The sequence below is a fragment of the Magallana gigas genome, chromosome 5 (assembly GCF_963853765.1).
Source record: "Magallana gigas chromosome 5, xbMagGiga1.1, whole genome shotgun sequence".
Taxonomy (NCBI): domain Eukaryota; kingdom Metazoa; phylum Mollusca; class Bivalvia; order Ostreida; family Ostreidae; genus Magallana; species Magallana gigas.
The window spans coordinates 36,909,521-36,924,886 of NC_088857.1; the positions used below are offsets into that span (position 1 = coordinate 36,909,521).

At 32.4% G+C, this 15,366-nt stretch overlaps 2 protein-coding genes across 6 annotated transcripts in view; one reads left to right on the forward strand and one right to left on the reverse strand.

Moving 5' to 3' along the window:
- The window catches only part of LOC105324283 (general transcription factor 3C polypeptide 2), a 36,959-nt gene extending 30,710 nt beyond the window's left edge, over positions 1-6,249 (forward strand). For 3 of the 4 annotated variants that reach the window (XM_011423340.4, XM_020065520.3, XM_066084896.1), the window contains 2 exons: positions 5,287-5,361; positions 6,081-6,249. In XM_011423340.4, the coding sequence (XP_011421642.3) occupies positions 5,287-5,361; positions 6,081-6,239 (234 nt within the window). In that variant the 3' untranslated portion in view covers positions 6,240-6,249. The remainder of the gene's footprint in view (positions 1-5,286; positions 5,362-6,080) is intronic. The other variant, XR_010714075.1, reaches the window with a different exon arrangement.
- On the reverse strand, positions 25-3,971 carry LOC105348860 (putative inhibitor of apoptosis). 2 transcript variants are annotated; one of them, XM_066084895.1, is made up of 4 exons: positions 3,751-3,971; positions 2,175-2,363; positions 1,909-1,962; positions 25-864 (listed from the first exon to the last, which is right to left on the reverse strand). In XM_066084895.1, the coding sequence occupies exons 1-4, from the start codon at positions 3,830-3,832 to the stop codon at positions 701-703; spliced, it is 489 nt and encodes a 162-aa protein (XP_065940967.1). In that variant the 5' UTR covers positions 3,833-3,971; the 3' UTR covers positions 25-700. The 2 variants fall into 2 exon arrangements, with proteins under 2 accessions (XP_065940967.1, XP_065940966.1); XM_066084894.1 differs by having other exon boundaries at positions 52-1,962.
- Positions 6,250-15,366: the final 9,117 nt, after the last annotated feature.

Below are 15,366 nucleotides of genomic sequence, written 5' to 3' on the forward strand. Positions count from 1 at the left end.
AATTAACTTTTAATCAAAGTGAAAATTTTCAACAAAAAACAATGTATTGTATATGTACCATAGTTTTTATTAAACAAAAGTATCAGTAAGAAATTGAGTATTTTCTCTGATATAACAAAAAACAATATCTATTCTATCTAAAGAAGACATTGAGTATTTTCTCCAAGATATCACAAAAACAATATATATTTTTAACAATCATAAAAATAAGGAATCGAGTATTTTCTCTCATATAACAAAAAACATTATGCGTAAAGAATGTAAAAATGGCACTCAGGTGCATCACAAAAATCATCAACAGAACAATCAAATCTGCCAGAAAAAGTACAAGGACAATTTTGACTAGTAAAAAATAGCATTTGGAACAACTGAACTACAAGTAAAGTACACAAAAATGTTTTCAAATTGGCCTTGTTGCATTGTAAAAAACACAAACAATAATGCAATTACTGATTACACTCTAAATTCACATTTTAAAATTACAGTTCTGGAAAATCTTTCTTTTTTAAAATGTTTTACCAGATAGACACATACAAAAATAATGAACTGTGAATTTAAATAGAGAATTTCTTAATTTTAATAGTTATCTGTTTTAAATTTCAAAGTGAGAACATATTTTGTTTAAACTATTGTACATTTACACATATTAAATGTAACTCCAGTTAACATGTCCTTGTATTGTGCGTGTACTCTTAAAATTTCATGGCTTGTACAGTTTTAAAACCTGTTGTATTTCAGACCTGCATACTGGACAAGATTTTAGTTTACTGGCACAACTTCTACATGCCAACATGTGGCCACACTCAACAAATGCACATTCAATTTTATTTTCATCTTCCATGCATATCTTGCAAACATCAGTATCTGTAAAACATAAATTTGCAATAATACATGTGACATACACAATTTGAAACCAAACCAAAATGCATTTGCTATTGATACAAACAAGAAAAATATAATTATGGAAGTATTACAGAAAAGTGTAGATTTTTATGCAAATAATCGTCAGTTGAAACAAAAAAAAAATTATTTTTTTTTTGGGGGGGGGGGGGGGTGTTGTTTCAAGATTCTAATTATCACATTTGGCATCCCATTTTTACATACCACTATATACAGACTGAGAGTTTACTTGTAATTGTGTGTTCTGTTAAAAAAAATTGAGCAAATATGAAGGGAAAAAAATCACAACCGACAAATCAGCATTGGATAGGTACACCCTATAAGGCCAGTATTCTATGTTTTGAACAATTAAACCCTTCTACTTTTTTGCATCACTGGCTCCTTTTTTAAGCAACTCAAGGAAACCGCCAAAGATTTCCATGCGTTCACTGTGCATTTTCTCCTTTCTTTGACACTCGTCATCATACCTTTTCTGTTGGGTGTCCATGAAATTTTTAAGGACTTCAACAACTTCATTTGACCTTTTTCTCTTTGGTTTTGGCTCATATTCAATAGATTCCTTTTTTACTTTCTTAGAAGCGCTACTACTTGAATTTTCTGATTCTGCATCAGACTCATTCGCAGTTAAATTTTGTTGGTTATCAGTAGCAGTTAAACTTGCAGCTATAGGTTTTGAAGCTTTTGAATTACCACTACCAGAGGACACAACATAGGACTCTGCAATGTTTGGCTTTTCAGCCATGAAAGCCAACTCTTTATCATATGGGTGATATTTGGGATTCCTTCCCGATTTCTTGTTATGATCATGGACATTTTTTAATCCCCTCAAAAGGGTTTTCCATCTCCCCTCGCATTGCGCACCTGACATTTTATGTCCTTTACCACTTAAAACTTTACTTATTTGATCCCACATTGATTTCTTTCTTAGCTTTCCACTGTTTAGCAAATCCATTCTACTTTTGTATTCGTCAATCAAAAGGAGGGTTGCTGGCCTGGTCCAGAACATACCTTGACCTTGATCTTGACCTTCTGAAGTTGAAGCGCTGGATGCTGTTGATTCCTCTGCAGAGACAAAAGATCAAAATTGTGACACTCAGTGTAACTTTTATATAAAAGTAAAATTCCCTTGTTTATGTAATTTTTCTATGCATATGAAACAATTACAAGTATTGTTTTGCTTATTAGTATGTTTGCGATGCATTATCCTGCTTGAGAATTCTTTACTCACATGGAAATGTCACTTTTTGTTTAATTTAAATTTAATATATTGATACCTTTAATGCTAGGTTGAGCCTGGACACAGACATGGTTTGCAAAAATGTCCATACTGTAAAACACCTTTTTACAGTCCTGGCATTCAAACATAGTTCTTCTTCTTTCTTGTGGGGTTGTATTCATTTCTAATACAACGTCCTCTGCCTCTTCAACACTAGTTCCAATGCCAATAGGTTTTCTTTTACTGCCTAGATATATTTAAAAATAAGATTAAGCTATACAAATAATATTGACCATCTTAAAAAAACTCAGTGTTTGCTCACTTTCAACCATGTGATGAAATTATGGGCTGGTAAGTAAGGAAAATTTGTGAATATATTTTGACATTGATTAAATCCTTCCCCCCCCCCCCCCCCCCCAAAAAAAAAATTCCTCCGTTGAGAATACGACAAAGGTTCAGGGACCTGTTTTACAAACGAACTTACAACAAAGTCGTAAAAATTTCAAGTCTCGCAAGTCATCTTAATGGTGCAAAATTGATATCAAATAATTCTTTTTGAAAAATCATAGGCCCTGCTACAGGTATATTTTACTGTTTAATTTATCAGTAACTAATGAATAATTAGTATTTTTAAATTAAGCCATATTCTTTCGTAAAACGCAACCCTGGGATTCTGTTTTATTAGTAAGTGAGGAATAACTCCAATTATTTCCTCCTCCAGACCCCCCAAAAGGTACCTGAGGTTTCGATAGCGTGTTAAAAAAATATCGAGACGATAATTTCTATGAAAAATAAATACCCATCAATCACATCCGTGTAATCAGTTCGTACTTTCATTAAGCCTTAAAGCTGCTTGGTCCGATTTTATATCAAATTTTATGCACGCTTTTAAACGATGGCTATGCTTAGTATATGTATAATAATAGACATTGCAGTAGTTTTACCCGTCAATTATGCCTAATTTCAATGAAGAAAAATACGTACAAAATTTGCTAACAAAACAAAACGACATTAAAAGGTACCGTGTTATTTCGCCTCATGTTAAATTTCACCCCTGACGACGAGACGGGTATGGTTGTATTATGAATTTGACATCGCTTTAAATAAAGGTCGAAATGATCAGACAAATTACAAATAAACATGTGTACGTTTTGTTAGCCAATATTTCTAAAGTCTGCTCTCTTTACAATCGATGCATAGCATGCGGGTTGAATAACCCCAATCATTCGGGGGACGAAACCATGCGATTTCCTTTTCTAAACATTCCCGTGATGCATTTTGGTTTGTTTTTTCGTTTGCCCAAAGAGAAATTATTTTTATTTACTTTGAATATTTCTAACTTTGAAAGGGGACTGATTCTGCTGGTGTAAATAGGAGAAAGTCCATAACTTCCTAAGACAAATGATTTGTATACAAAAAATTTTGATACTGTAATTACAAAAAAATCGGACCAAGCAGCTTTAAAATAAGCTGCTGCAGAAGATCCTCACTTTATAAATAGGACGAAACTGCGATGTATAAACTACTATACAACAAAGCTTTTATTAACATTTTCTTACATCCAATCCAGAAATATGTCGCTTTATAAGATAATAACATTTTTTGATTTTAAATAATTTGTATACTGCGTTTACCTGTGCAATTATGAGCCGTGAATAAGCCCATTTTATCAAAACACATTCCACAAGATGAACACATAAACACAGTTGCCGCCATTTTTCTTCTTTCTGCACTACCTCAAAACGTGGTGCGCGCCGAACACGATTCCGGTTGTGCCCGCACACAGTTCTGGTACACTTCATTGGGTAGAACACGTCCGGAGCATTCCGAACTGACGAAAGAAATACACCCTAAGTCAAAACCGGAAGTAATCGTAAAAAGTAAACTGGACTATAAAATGTCATACTATGATCACGGTAGACAGTACTTGGATGGGTTTTGATATATTCAAGCTACACAGCAGCTTTTTGAGCTCAAAATCAGAGAAAAACCCGCAGTGGTTGTTGAAAATTGCATGTAAAGATTCAGAATTTGTGGGGGGGGGTTGGGGGGGGGGTTATGGGGAAGAGAAATACGATTGCGGGAGAATTTTGTCTCCCGCGTGGGAGATAGGTTGGATGCGGGAGATCTTAGATTTTTAGGCCGTTTTGCGGGAGTCTCCCGCGCAATGCGGGAGGGATAACAGGTATGTTATGTTGCAAAATAATAATTACTTCTAAAGGAAAAACATGTCTTTGTATAAAAAAAAACCGTTAGAAAAGGCTAGTCAAAGTTTATCAGTGACGTTATTTTATGAATTAATGACATTGTGTGTTAAAAGGTGTGGTGATAATTTATGCTTTTATGTAATCACCAGAAAATTTTATATTTTAACCAATATGATTTTAAGTGTTTTTAGTATATTATCGATAATTTTACAGTAGGTGATATGAGTTCTGGACTTCTGACGTGTTTCTTGATATTTCCTAATCGACACCTACACATGCTACAGAAGAGTGACTATTTACATGTACTTTTATGGTTCTGGTTAATGGATTTCAATTTTATACCCCTAGCAAACAAAGTTGGGGGGAATATATATAGAAATCACCTTCAAGGTTGTCCATCTGTTTGTTTGTCTGTCTGTTTGTGCAATCGTATCCAGTCCAAATCTTTTTTAAAGACATACTTTGAAAATTCCTACTTAACACAAAGATTGCTTATGGTCTGTGGATGTGTCATAATTTTGACCGAAGGTCATTTGTGCAAGTTCAAGCTCACTGGAAGATAAATGGTGCATCCATGACTTTCCAAGAAAGATATACTTGAGTGTTATATTTTTTTTAGCAGGGGTATCATTTGTGAACTTGCTCACAGTACCTCTGATTAATTTTACATACATACATGTACATGTATGTTGTTTGATAAGATGAAAAAGATTACTAATTCATATAATATAAAGTGTTTTGTTTATCGATTAAAATTTTGTTCAACTTCCACGTTGTGTATTAAAAGCCAACTTGTCCTATTTTGTGCTCTGAAGACAGATCATTTTGTTAAAAGGAATGAAATCGAAAGCTATCCAAGTGGCTACAGACTCATTATCATCATGTTCATGTTTTCTGTATTTACTAAAAAACTTTAGAATTTTTATTTTTCTACATTTTTATTTTTCTACATTTAAAATTCAGACAAAAAGAAAGCTACCTCTGTTGTCCGTACCAGCTGACGATATAAGGAGCATTCCATTCCGAGCCATATACAGGGTAAGGCTGGCGTTCCCATCAGTGTATATATATACCATCATGTCACAGATATTTCAAATACTGTATGTAACACAGTAATACATGACGAAAACACTTATGATAGCAATACATGTATTATTATCACACCTTGGAAGATATCTCAACAATTATTTTCATAAATCTTAAGAAAACAGAATTTTTTACTAATATAGGAAGAAGAGAAAAGCCCTATTAAACATTATTTTCAAAAATGTGTTCATTTGCACACTACTCTGTTATTATGTAATAGATAATAATGTTCACACATACGTTTAAAATATTGTATTTTAATTAATTAGTCATTCTTCTGCCTTTGTTTCATAGTCAGAACTATTATGAATTATACACCGAAATACATTCTGGATTTAACTAGCATAAGTTGGATGATTCATCGTAGTCTGTTTTCAGTCTTCTGAAGTTCATTTTTAATATTTTATGACTTATTAGTACCAAAAATTGTTAAAAAAACCCCAGTTATTACTTCGATGTGTTATTGTTTTGTAGAGATGCTTAAATGAATCATCAATTAATTCATGTATATAATTATGAAATTATGACTCAGATTTATTTATTCAACATCTGGCATCAACAGGTATTGGAAAACTTTTTTTTTGGGGGGGGGGGGGGGTACTGTAGAATGGGTCATAGTCCAAGCAGGCAGAGTGATTTGTAAAGTGAAACGCTTGTCTATATTTTTCCAGACCGAGATGTGCCCAAACATTCAGAGCTGTACATGGGTGGCCTCAGGGGGACAGGCCGGAATTGTGAGGGTCCACAGTGTCGCCTCTCAACTCCTCCCAACTACAGCCAAGGATTTGAAAGAAGCGCTCAGTTCCTTGAAATTCAATAAAAAGCGATAGGATAAAGTTGTTTCTGTGTTGTTTTTGAAAAAAAAATTATTTGAGGTAAACAAAATTCAGGTAAAACTATTTTGTTTTGAACATATTTTATTGATTGCTCAAAAGGAACAGAAACAAGTTTTAACAATTTACTAGTTCTTCTCCTTGAATAAAACTATACTGTATTGCGAGTTAGTGTACCAAAATTATGTCAATTTTTTTCATCTTAGAATATTTTATGCAACTTTGTTTATATTTCTAATGATGGTTTGTACAAAATGTACCATCTATCGTGATTGCAATACAGTGAAAATATAGGCTCTCAGATCTATTGAGTACGTTTCGTGGTGAATGCAATCGCAACTTCTCGGGCCTTTCCGACAGGCTCGGAAAAACACGTTCCGAGCTCCATCACCAATTTCACTTTTTTTCAGTATCCAAAGACAGACGTAGTTTACATCCACGCATAAAAGTTGGTCGAAACATTTTAAACTGTTATAGACTGTTGTTCAGTTGTCATAGAAAGTTCTGGAAAGTCAAGGAACCTCTGCGATGAAGAGGGCGGTAGAACATAAGACAGCGACATTAGCAGACATTCTTCGAAACATCCAGTTTGCGGCATTTCCAGCCATGTCACCGAAGTTCACCTAGAACCATTTTAACAAGGTCTTGGAATTGGGTAGTTTTGTCAAACAGCAATGAGACGTAGGCCTGACTATTAAAGGACGTTGGATCCTGCGATCAAAAGTCTTAAAGTTTTTTTCTAAAGTATTTTTTAAAAATCTACGCACATAGCTTAACCAAAATTCAAAACACAATTTTGGGGTCTATATGCTTCATTTGGCGCTACGGTGTATTTAATATGACCTTTCTGCACTGAATATGCAGATTGCACACAAATCGCTTTTCCGTCTTTATTTTATTATCGGAATGAGCTATGGCACCAAATAAAAATTTTAACTATTTAAATAAATTAAATTAAAATTATCATAAAGAAATATGTTACAATTTCTTCACCTAATTGATATTTTGACCTTTTTGCACTAATAAAACGCTGTTTTTATCCATTACCGATTCAATATAAAATGAAATTATATAAAAGTCTCAAACTTTTTTTTCAAATTATGATAAACTTGTCAAAAAAACCTTCAAGCTTCAGAAAATAAAACCAAAAGTATGGGTCTATTATGTAAAATTTGAGATATGGCATGAAATAAGCTAATTTTAGCCAAAAATTGGGATTCATTTTTCCTTGACTTTTATGAAATATAAGTTAAATTTGCCAATTTGTGTCTATAGATATATTGAAAAATTGGCAAAATATTTTTTTCATAACGAAATGAAGATATCCTAATGCACAAACATTCTGGAAATTGTGTTTGCACTGAAAATAAGGAAGCTAAAGTGACGGTACTCTTAAACAACTGAGATGTGAAAAATTTTCATTTTCTTCTTAAAAACCTTCCCCCACAAAATATAGTCCCATACTAAACTCTATAAATATGTAATTTTTCCTTTAGTATTTTATTTAAAATAGTTAAATTGGCATTATAAAATATGAATTTATGAGTAGAATCAATATATGATGCATAATTTCCAGAATAGAGGAAACCCAAAATGGCTACCCAAAAACAGAGGATCGAACCTCTTTAATCACTGGCCACTCAGACATTGCTTATTGATATCAACAATATTTGTCTGGCACTTGAGTTAAAACTACTACGCAATCTACGCACATTGCACTCGAAACCAACATCATTTTGACTTGTTTTGATGCCAGAAATAGATAGCTACGTCATACTTAATGTTCAAGATCTTGTTAAAATGGTTCTAGGTGTCCAATGGCATCATTTGACTTCAGTTAATTTAATAAGGCAGATGCTATTCAGTGTGGACGTCCGTGAAAACATTGGATTGAAATTCTTTGGGGGTTTTTTTTTTGGGGGGGGGGGGGGGGGGGGTTGAAGGGTGATTTTCAATCCATCTATAACTTATGTATACTCAAAATACTTCATTGCCGGACTTAGGTACGCCGTCTTGATAACTGAAAATAAAAGAATTGACTAAATCTTAAAAACAATATAATGAAAAGGAAGTGTATTTTGTAAACAGAAATTAGTGTATATACATTTATACATTATATACATAGTCTATATATTTATTGCATGATGATGACGGGAATGGAGTCAATTACAATGGAAAGTAATTAATTAAATTACAATTACTTGCATAAATTCTTCAATTAAATTACCATTACCATTACAGGAGTTTTCAAATGTAATTAATTAAATTACAATTACTTTGCAGATGTAATTAATTAAATTACAAATTACATTTTTATCAAAATTTACTAAAACTATGTTTTATTTGCAACACATAAACATTTAAGGAGGTATGTCTATTATGTGAATAAAATTTCGTCATAATCAATATACTTTCACTGTTTGATAATTTGCTTAATACTCTGATAATTAACAATTTTTGGAAAGAAAAAATATAAAGTTGGTTTTGTTTATTTCAAAAGGCAGGTACCGGTAGTCACAATATGAAGGTGTCCCATATCACCTTGATATTCAATAAACATTTGAAAGTCATATCGCCTAACCTACACCTATCATGTCAACTAAAGTATTTCTTGCATGCAAAACTATTATAAGAAAACTTTCTCCTTTGCATTTTTATCCACTATTTTTTCTTTATAAATACAATGCCAAATACAGGTTAAACTCAGGTAGAGAGCAGACTTTAATTGTTATGAAAACGCAATTCACACCTGTTGTTCTGTACCTACATGTAATTATCAAATGTTTGCAATAAGAGAACACACCCTGTGGACATATAATAGGCATCAAAAACTATAAAAAAAAAAACCCCATATTTGAAGCCATGCATTTTAGCTCTTTGTATTTTAGGCTATCAATTAAAAAGCATGACTTAATAGTTTATATATTATAAATTTAGATAACACTGATTTTGTTTATAAATTGAACAGTGATTTTTTAAACTAATTCAATGATAATTGACACACTAATTATCCTAATTAGAAGGGAAATGATATTTAATAAAAAAGATATCAAACAAATCATCAAATAAATGTACTTAATTTAATTTGGGAAACTTATGATTAAATATTGAATCACTTAAAAATTCATTTTGAAAAATTATCAGTATGATATATATATATATATATATATATATAAAACAATAGATCAATGCTGTTTAACTACTCTTCCTAACTTGACCTTGTACCATTGGTAGTGTGGGGAACAATGGCTACTGGAAAACTTCATATTAATTTTATATGTACATCAGTGTGTAATTGAAAAGTAATTGAAATTATATGCCTTTTTTGAAAGTAATTTATTAAATTACTATTACATGTAATTGAAAATTTGGCCAATTACACATTACTTTCAATTACAGCAAAATTTGCAATTAATTACACTCAATTACCATTACAAATTACTATTACCCCATCCCTGGATGGTGAGGGAAATATGAAGATTTATTACCACCAAGAAAAATCATATTTCCCGAGGGCATTCATGCAATAAAAGTTTTATCATACCGAACAACAAATGATTATACAACATACGTCGATTTTTAATAATTTTTCGACTTGTCAAAATCAATAACGTTTTAATTTTTGTTTTTTTTCTGATTGTCTATCTTTGTTTTCATAACTTCAAATAAAAAAAAGTAAAATTGATTTTTGTAGCGTAAAGAGAATTTAAATGATTAAATATTTTTGGTTTTATCATATCTGTTAACATAGTATGCACATGCTGGCTTTTTCATACCTTTGGGATGAAAAAACCCCGAGATTTCCGAAGAGGTGAGACATGCTATTTATTCCCCGGGAGACACGACGTTTTGTCGCCAGGTCACATGATTGTCTAGAATCAATCAGATGTCGCGTTATATAGAATAATCATAATGAGGTATAATAAAACGAATTATTACATGCGCGTAAATTATCCGCGTACGGTTTGCCGTAGAATTCACGTCATTTCTATATAAAAGCAGTGAAAAATCTCAAAAATTCAGACATTCAGTATAATAAGATAAATAGTGCCTGTTTGGGAGGATAACGGCACTATTTATATAATATCACACCTACCGAGCAAGGTTCCCTTTTTTACGGAAACTTATTGTTAACTGACAGGACTGAAAATCTACACACCCCGTTTATCGATTGGTCTAAACCTGCAGCGATCTAAGAAAAATCACGCACTGCGCGAAATAATCATGAAAATGTCACACTCAGATTACGCACACGACTGTTTCTATTAGCTTTTAAAAAAAAATCTTGTTGTTTTCTCATTCTTGGCTGTCTTTCACACATCAAGACATGTTAATTGTTATAACGTCACAAAATACGCTTGTGTTGTGTATCATGCGTTGGTCTCGTTATGATCTGTTATCTGAAAACATGACTAAGCCGCTTGCTACTAACAGTCATAAGTATCAAGAAATACTTTGAGGTATTAGGTCAGGTCTTGCATTATAGTTCAATAACATGTATAATGAACCCTGCCGGATAATTATGCCAGTGCAAGGTAGCAAGTATTAGCTTTTAAATCAAATGGATTTTGAGAAGATTTTTTAAAGATACCATAAAAATTTTAATAATCTCCCATTGAAAAGGGCCTAGCCCTTTATTTTAACATGCATTTACTTGAATCCCCTTCACCCAAGGATGTTTTGTGCGAAGTATGGTTGAAATCTGCACAGTTGTTCTGGAGAAGAATGAGAAAATGTAAAAAAGTTTACGGACAGATGGACACCGGACAAAAAGTTATCAGAATAGCTTACTTAAGCTTTCAGCTCAGATGAGCTATAAACTAATTGGCAAGAAAAACATGTGTGGAAGCTTCCTCCTGTAGTATATATTCAATGTATTCCCAGCACAACCGGAAGGGGGGGGGGGGTTAGTTTCGAATATGTAGAAGAATAAATTTTACAATTTTGTTTTAAAAAAAACAATAGGTCAAAAATTCTGTAACCTGAAGGTACTGGTAGTATTGATTGTGTTTGTTTAAATCATGATCCCCAGGGAGAAAGCTCAAGCCACAATGTGGGGTCAAATATTTACAGAGGAATATCTTTTATTATGGTTAGTATTTAGTTTTCAGTAGGTTTGATTCTTGGCTGCTCTGGGCAGTCAGAAAAGGAAAAAGGGACAGCAATAAATGTTCAAACCAAAAGTTGTCTTTTTGGAAAATCTACAACTGAATATCATAAAAAATTCACGAAGGTTTCAACATATTTACTTTATACACTGTCGATTTTTGTCATGAAGATGTGCTGCACGCGATAGCCATTGACACCCACCATTTTATAGTGATGTGTTTCAGAAGGATATTGACAGGCACTAAATATTGTGGTTGTTGATTTTTAAGCTTATTCGAGCTAAACATTTAAGTGGGCTTTTCTGATTTTTAGCTCATCGAGGCGAAGTCGGGGTAGCTTATGCTTTACCCTCGGCGTCGACGTCCGGACCTGGTTAGTGTTTGTTGCAGGCCCTTTACCCAAGTTTTTACTTGTTCTAACTTCACATAACTTTCATGGATGATGCATACTCATGGACTTGAAAGACTTGGATGCTGAATCTGGGCCAGGAGGAGGTTAGGGTTTTTGGAGCAGGTAACTTTTGATAACAATATCTAAGTTACTACGGGTCCTAACTTTACCAAACTTGCATGGATGGTGCATCATATACTACTGATGCACCTGGCAGGCTTGAATGCTGAATCTGAGTCATAGGTTTCGGATGCTGAATGAGGTTAACGTTTGTAGAGATGGTTAAAATTTTTGGAGCAGGCGCCATCTCATGATTTTATCTTAGTTATAACTGGTCCTATCTTCACCAAACTTGCGTGGATGGTGGGTCTTATGACACTGATGCACCTGACAGGCTTGAATGCTGAATCTGAGCAATAGGTTACAGATGCTGGAGGAGGTTAAGGTTTTTTGAGATGGTTAAAGTTTTTGGAGCAGATGCACTCTGATGATTATATCTTTTTTATTACTGGTCCTAACTCAATAAAACTTGCAAGGATGATGCATCTTAAGATACTGATTCACTTGGCAGGCTTAAATGCTGATTCTGAGCCAAAGGTTTCGGATGCTGGATGATGTTTAGTTTTTTGGAACAGGTCACATGTGTAATAGATAATAGTACTATTTCAAACTTGCATTGTTGATTTAACCATAATATAAATAAATCGAGTGGTAATTTCAGATGCAGAGCCAGATCTCCAAAATCAAGGATGCTAAAAAGTATATCTTAATTATAACGGGTCTTAACTTCACAAGACTTGCATGGATGGTGCTTCTTATGATACTGATGCATCCGACAGGCTTGAATGCTGAATCCGGGCCATAGGTTTCGGATGCCAGGGGAGGTTAAAGATTTAAAGCTGGTGAAAGTTTTTTGAGCAGGTGCCCTCTGATGATTAAATCATAGTTATTACTGGTCCTATCTTCACCACACTTGCATGGATGATGCATCTTAAGATACTGATTCACTTGGCAGGCTTAAATGCTGAATCTGAGCCATAGGTTTCGGATAATAGATGAGGTTTAGTTTTTTGGAACAGGTCACATGTTTTATAGAAAATAGATTGCATAGTTGATTTAAACATAATGTAAGTGAAACACAGAGACAGCTCCAGATGCAGTGCATGATCTCCATTATCAAGGGTGCTATGAGATTGTATGATATAATATACGATATTGCAATATGATATAGTATTATTTTGTATTATATGATACTGGTTTTAAATTACATATTATATCACATGAAATTTTATCATATGTTATTGAATATATATTGTATCATATGATACGATATTGTATAGTATAATATTGTTTCATATAACATATTTATAACTATATTACATGATATTGTATCATATGATATGATACATTGTTGTATTAAATTATATTGGGTCATATGATGCAATATCATATTATGTATCAATATCATACAATACCAAATCATAATATATAATACATTGACAATATAATATCAAATGTTACAAAATTGAGATGTATAATGTGATATGATATTGTTTCATATGAAACTATATTGTATCATATTTAATGTATTGTATTATGTGATCAAATACAATAATGTATAACACAATACAACGTAATATCATATATTACAATTTCATGTTGCATCATCATTTATTACAGTATTTTATTGTATTATATGATATACATTGTAAGAATCATAGGATGCAATATCCTATTTATATCATTGTATTGATGAACATTGTATCTTATAATACGGTATGAAATGAACATTGAACATTTGTTCAATGGAATGGAACCTGTAAATGTAATTTCACTTTTTCGTCCTCATCGCTTCAAACCTACATGTGTCAACAAAATAATGAAAATTTAATCATGAGTTTTAAATAAAAAGGGAATTAAAATATTTTACAGAGTTGAAAATGAATAATAATAATTTTGATATTATCTTGAAATTTAAGGGGCACAAAGTCTAATTATTATTGATGACTATGTAAAAATTATAGATGTTTACTCTAAAAGAAACAAAAGTTACACATCCTTTAACGAAAGAAATTTTATATGCAAGTTTCGAAATTTCAAAATATGTGGTACCATGTTTTTTCTACATAAAGTAAATGAAAGTGATCTTTTGTAATTTTTTTCTTTAAACGGATTGAATTTTATTTATATACAGAACTATTCCATAACTCTGTGTTTTTTGAGAAAATATGTTATTAAAATACAAACCTCACGGTTGTTTATCACAAACTTAACAAAACGCGGACTCAATTTATGTCGGTCTGTTTTAAAAATTCATCAACGAAACCGAGTAAAGATTGACTTCATAGAGAAAGACGGTCTCCGTGGAAGAAATTTGAGAAGGCCATTAGTTCTTCGCAACGTTTTAGGAAAACTCTTAATTTGCTATTGCCTTTTTGAACTTGTTTAATCAAAGTAGAGCGAGGATGGCTGAGTTACATAATAAAACGGTGAAACATTATTTCATGAACTTATCTGAGTATAGCGACATTAGCAGACATTCTTCGAAACATCCAGTTTGCGGCATTTCCAGCCATGTCACCGAAGTTCACCTAGAACCATTTTAACAAGGTCTTGGAATTGGGTAGTTTTGTCAAACAGCAATGAGACGTAGGCCTGACTATTAAAGGACGTTGGATCCTGCGATCAAAAGTCTTAAAGTTTTTTTCTAAAGTATTTTTTAAAAATCTACGCACATAGCTTAACCAAAATTCAAAACACAATTTTGGGGTCTATATGCTTCATTTGGCGCTACGGTGTATTTAATATGACCTTTCTGCACTGAATATGCAGATTGCACACAAATCGCTTTTCCGTCTTTATTTTATTATCGGAATGAGCTATGGCACCAAATAAAAATTTTAACTATTTAAATAAATTAAATTAAAATTATCATAAAGAAATATGTTACAATTTCTTCACCTAATTGATATTTTGACCTTTTTGCACTAATAAAACGCTGTTTTTATCCATTACCGATTCAATATAAAATGAAATTATATAAAAGTCTCAAACTTTTTTTTCAAATTATGATAAACTTGTCAAAAAAACCTTCAAGCTTCAGAAAATAAAACCAAAAGTATGGGTCTATTATGTAAAATTTGAGATATGGCATGAAATAAGCTAATTTTAGCCAAAAATTGGGATTCATTTTTCCTTGACTTTTATGAAATATAAGTTAAATTTGCCAATTTGTGTCTATAGATATATTGAAAAATTGGCAAAATATTTTTTTCATAACGAAATGAAGATATCCTAATGCACAAACATTCTGGAAATTGTGTTTGCACTGAAAATAAGGAAGCTAAAGTGACGGTACTCTTAAACAACTGAGATGTGAAAAATTTTCATTTTCTTCTTAAAAACCTTCCCCCACAAAATATAGTCCCATACTAAACTCTATAAATATGTAATTTTTCCTTTAGTATTTTATTTAAAATAGTTAAATTGGCATTATAAAATATGAATTTATGAGTAGAATCAATATATGATGCATAATTTCCAGAATAGAGGAAACCCAAAATGGCTACCCAAAAACAGAGGATCGAACCTCTTTAATCACTGGCCACTCAGACATTGCTTATTG

Excerpts from the sequence above, each read along its gene's own strand:
- LOC105348860 (XM_066084894.1), bottom strand. The coding sequence starts at position 3,832 with ATGGCGGCAACTGTGTTTATGTGTTCATCTTGTGGAATGTGTTTTGAT. Across the intron at positions 2,364-3,750 it reads CACGGCTCATAATTGCACAG|GCAGTAAAAGAAAACCTATT; the intron begins GTAAACGCAGTA and ends AAATATATCTAG. Across the intron at positions 1,963-2,174 it reads GGCTCAACCTAGCATTAAAG|AGGAATCAACAGCATCCAGC; the intron begins GTATCAATATAT and ends TTGTCTCTGCAG.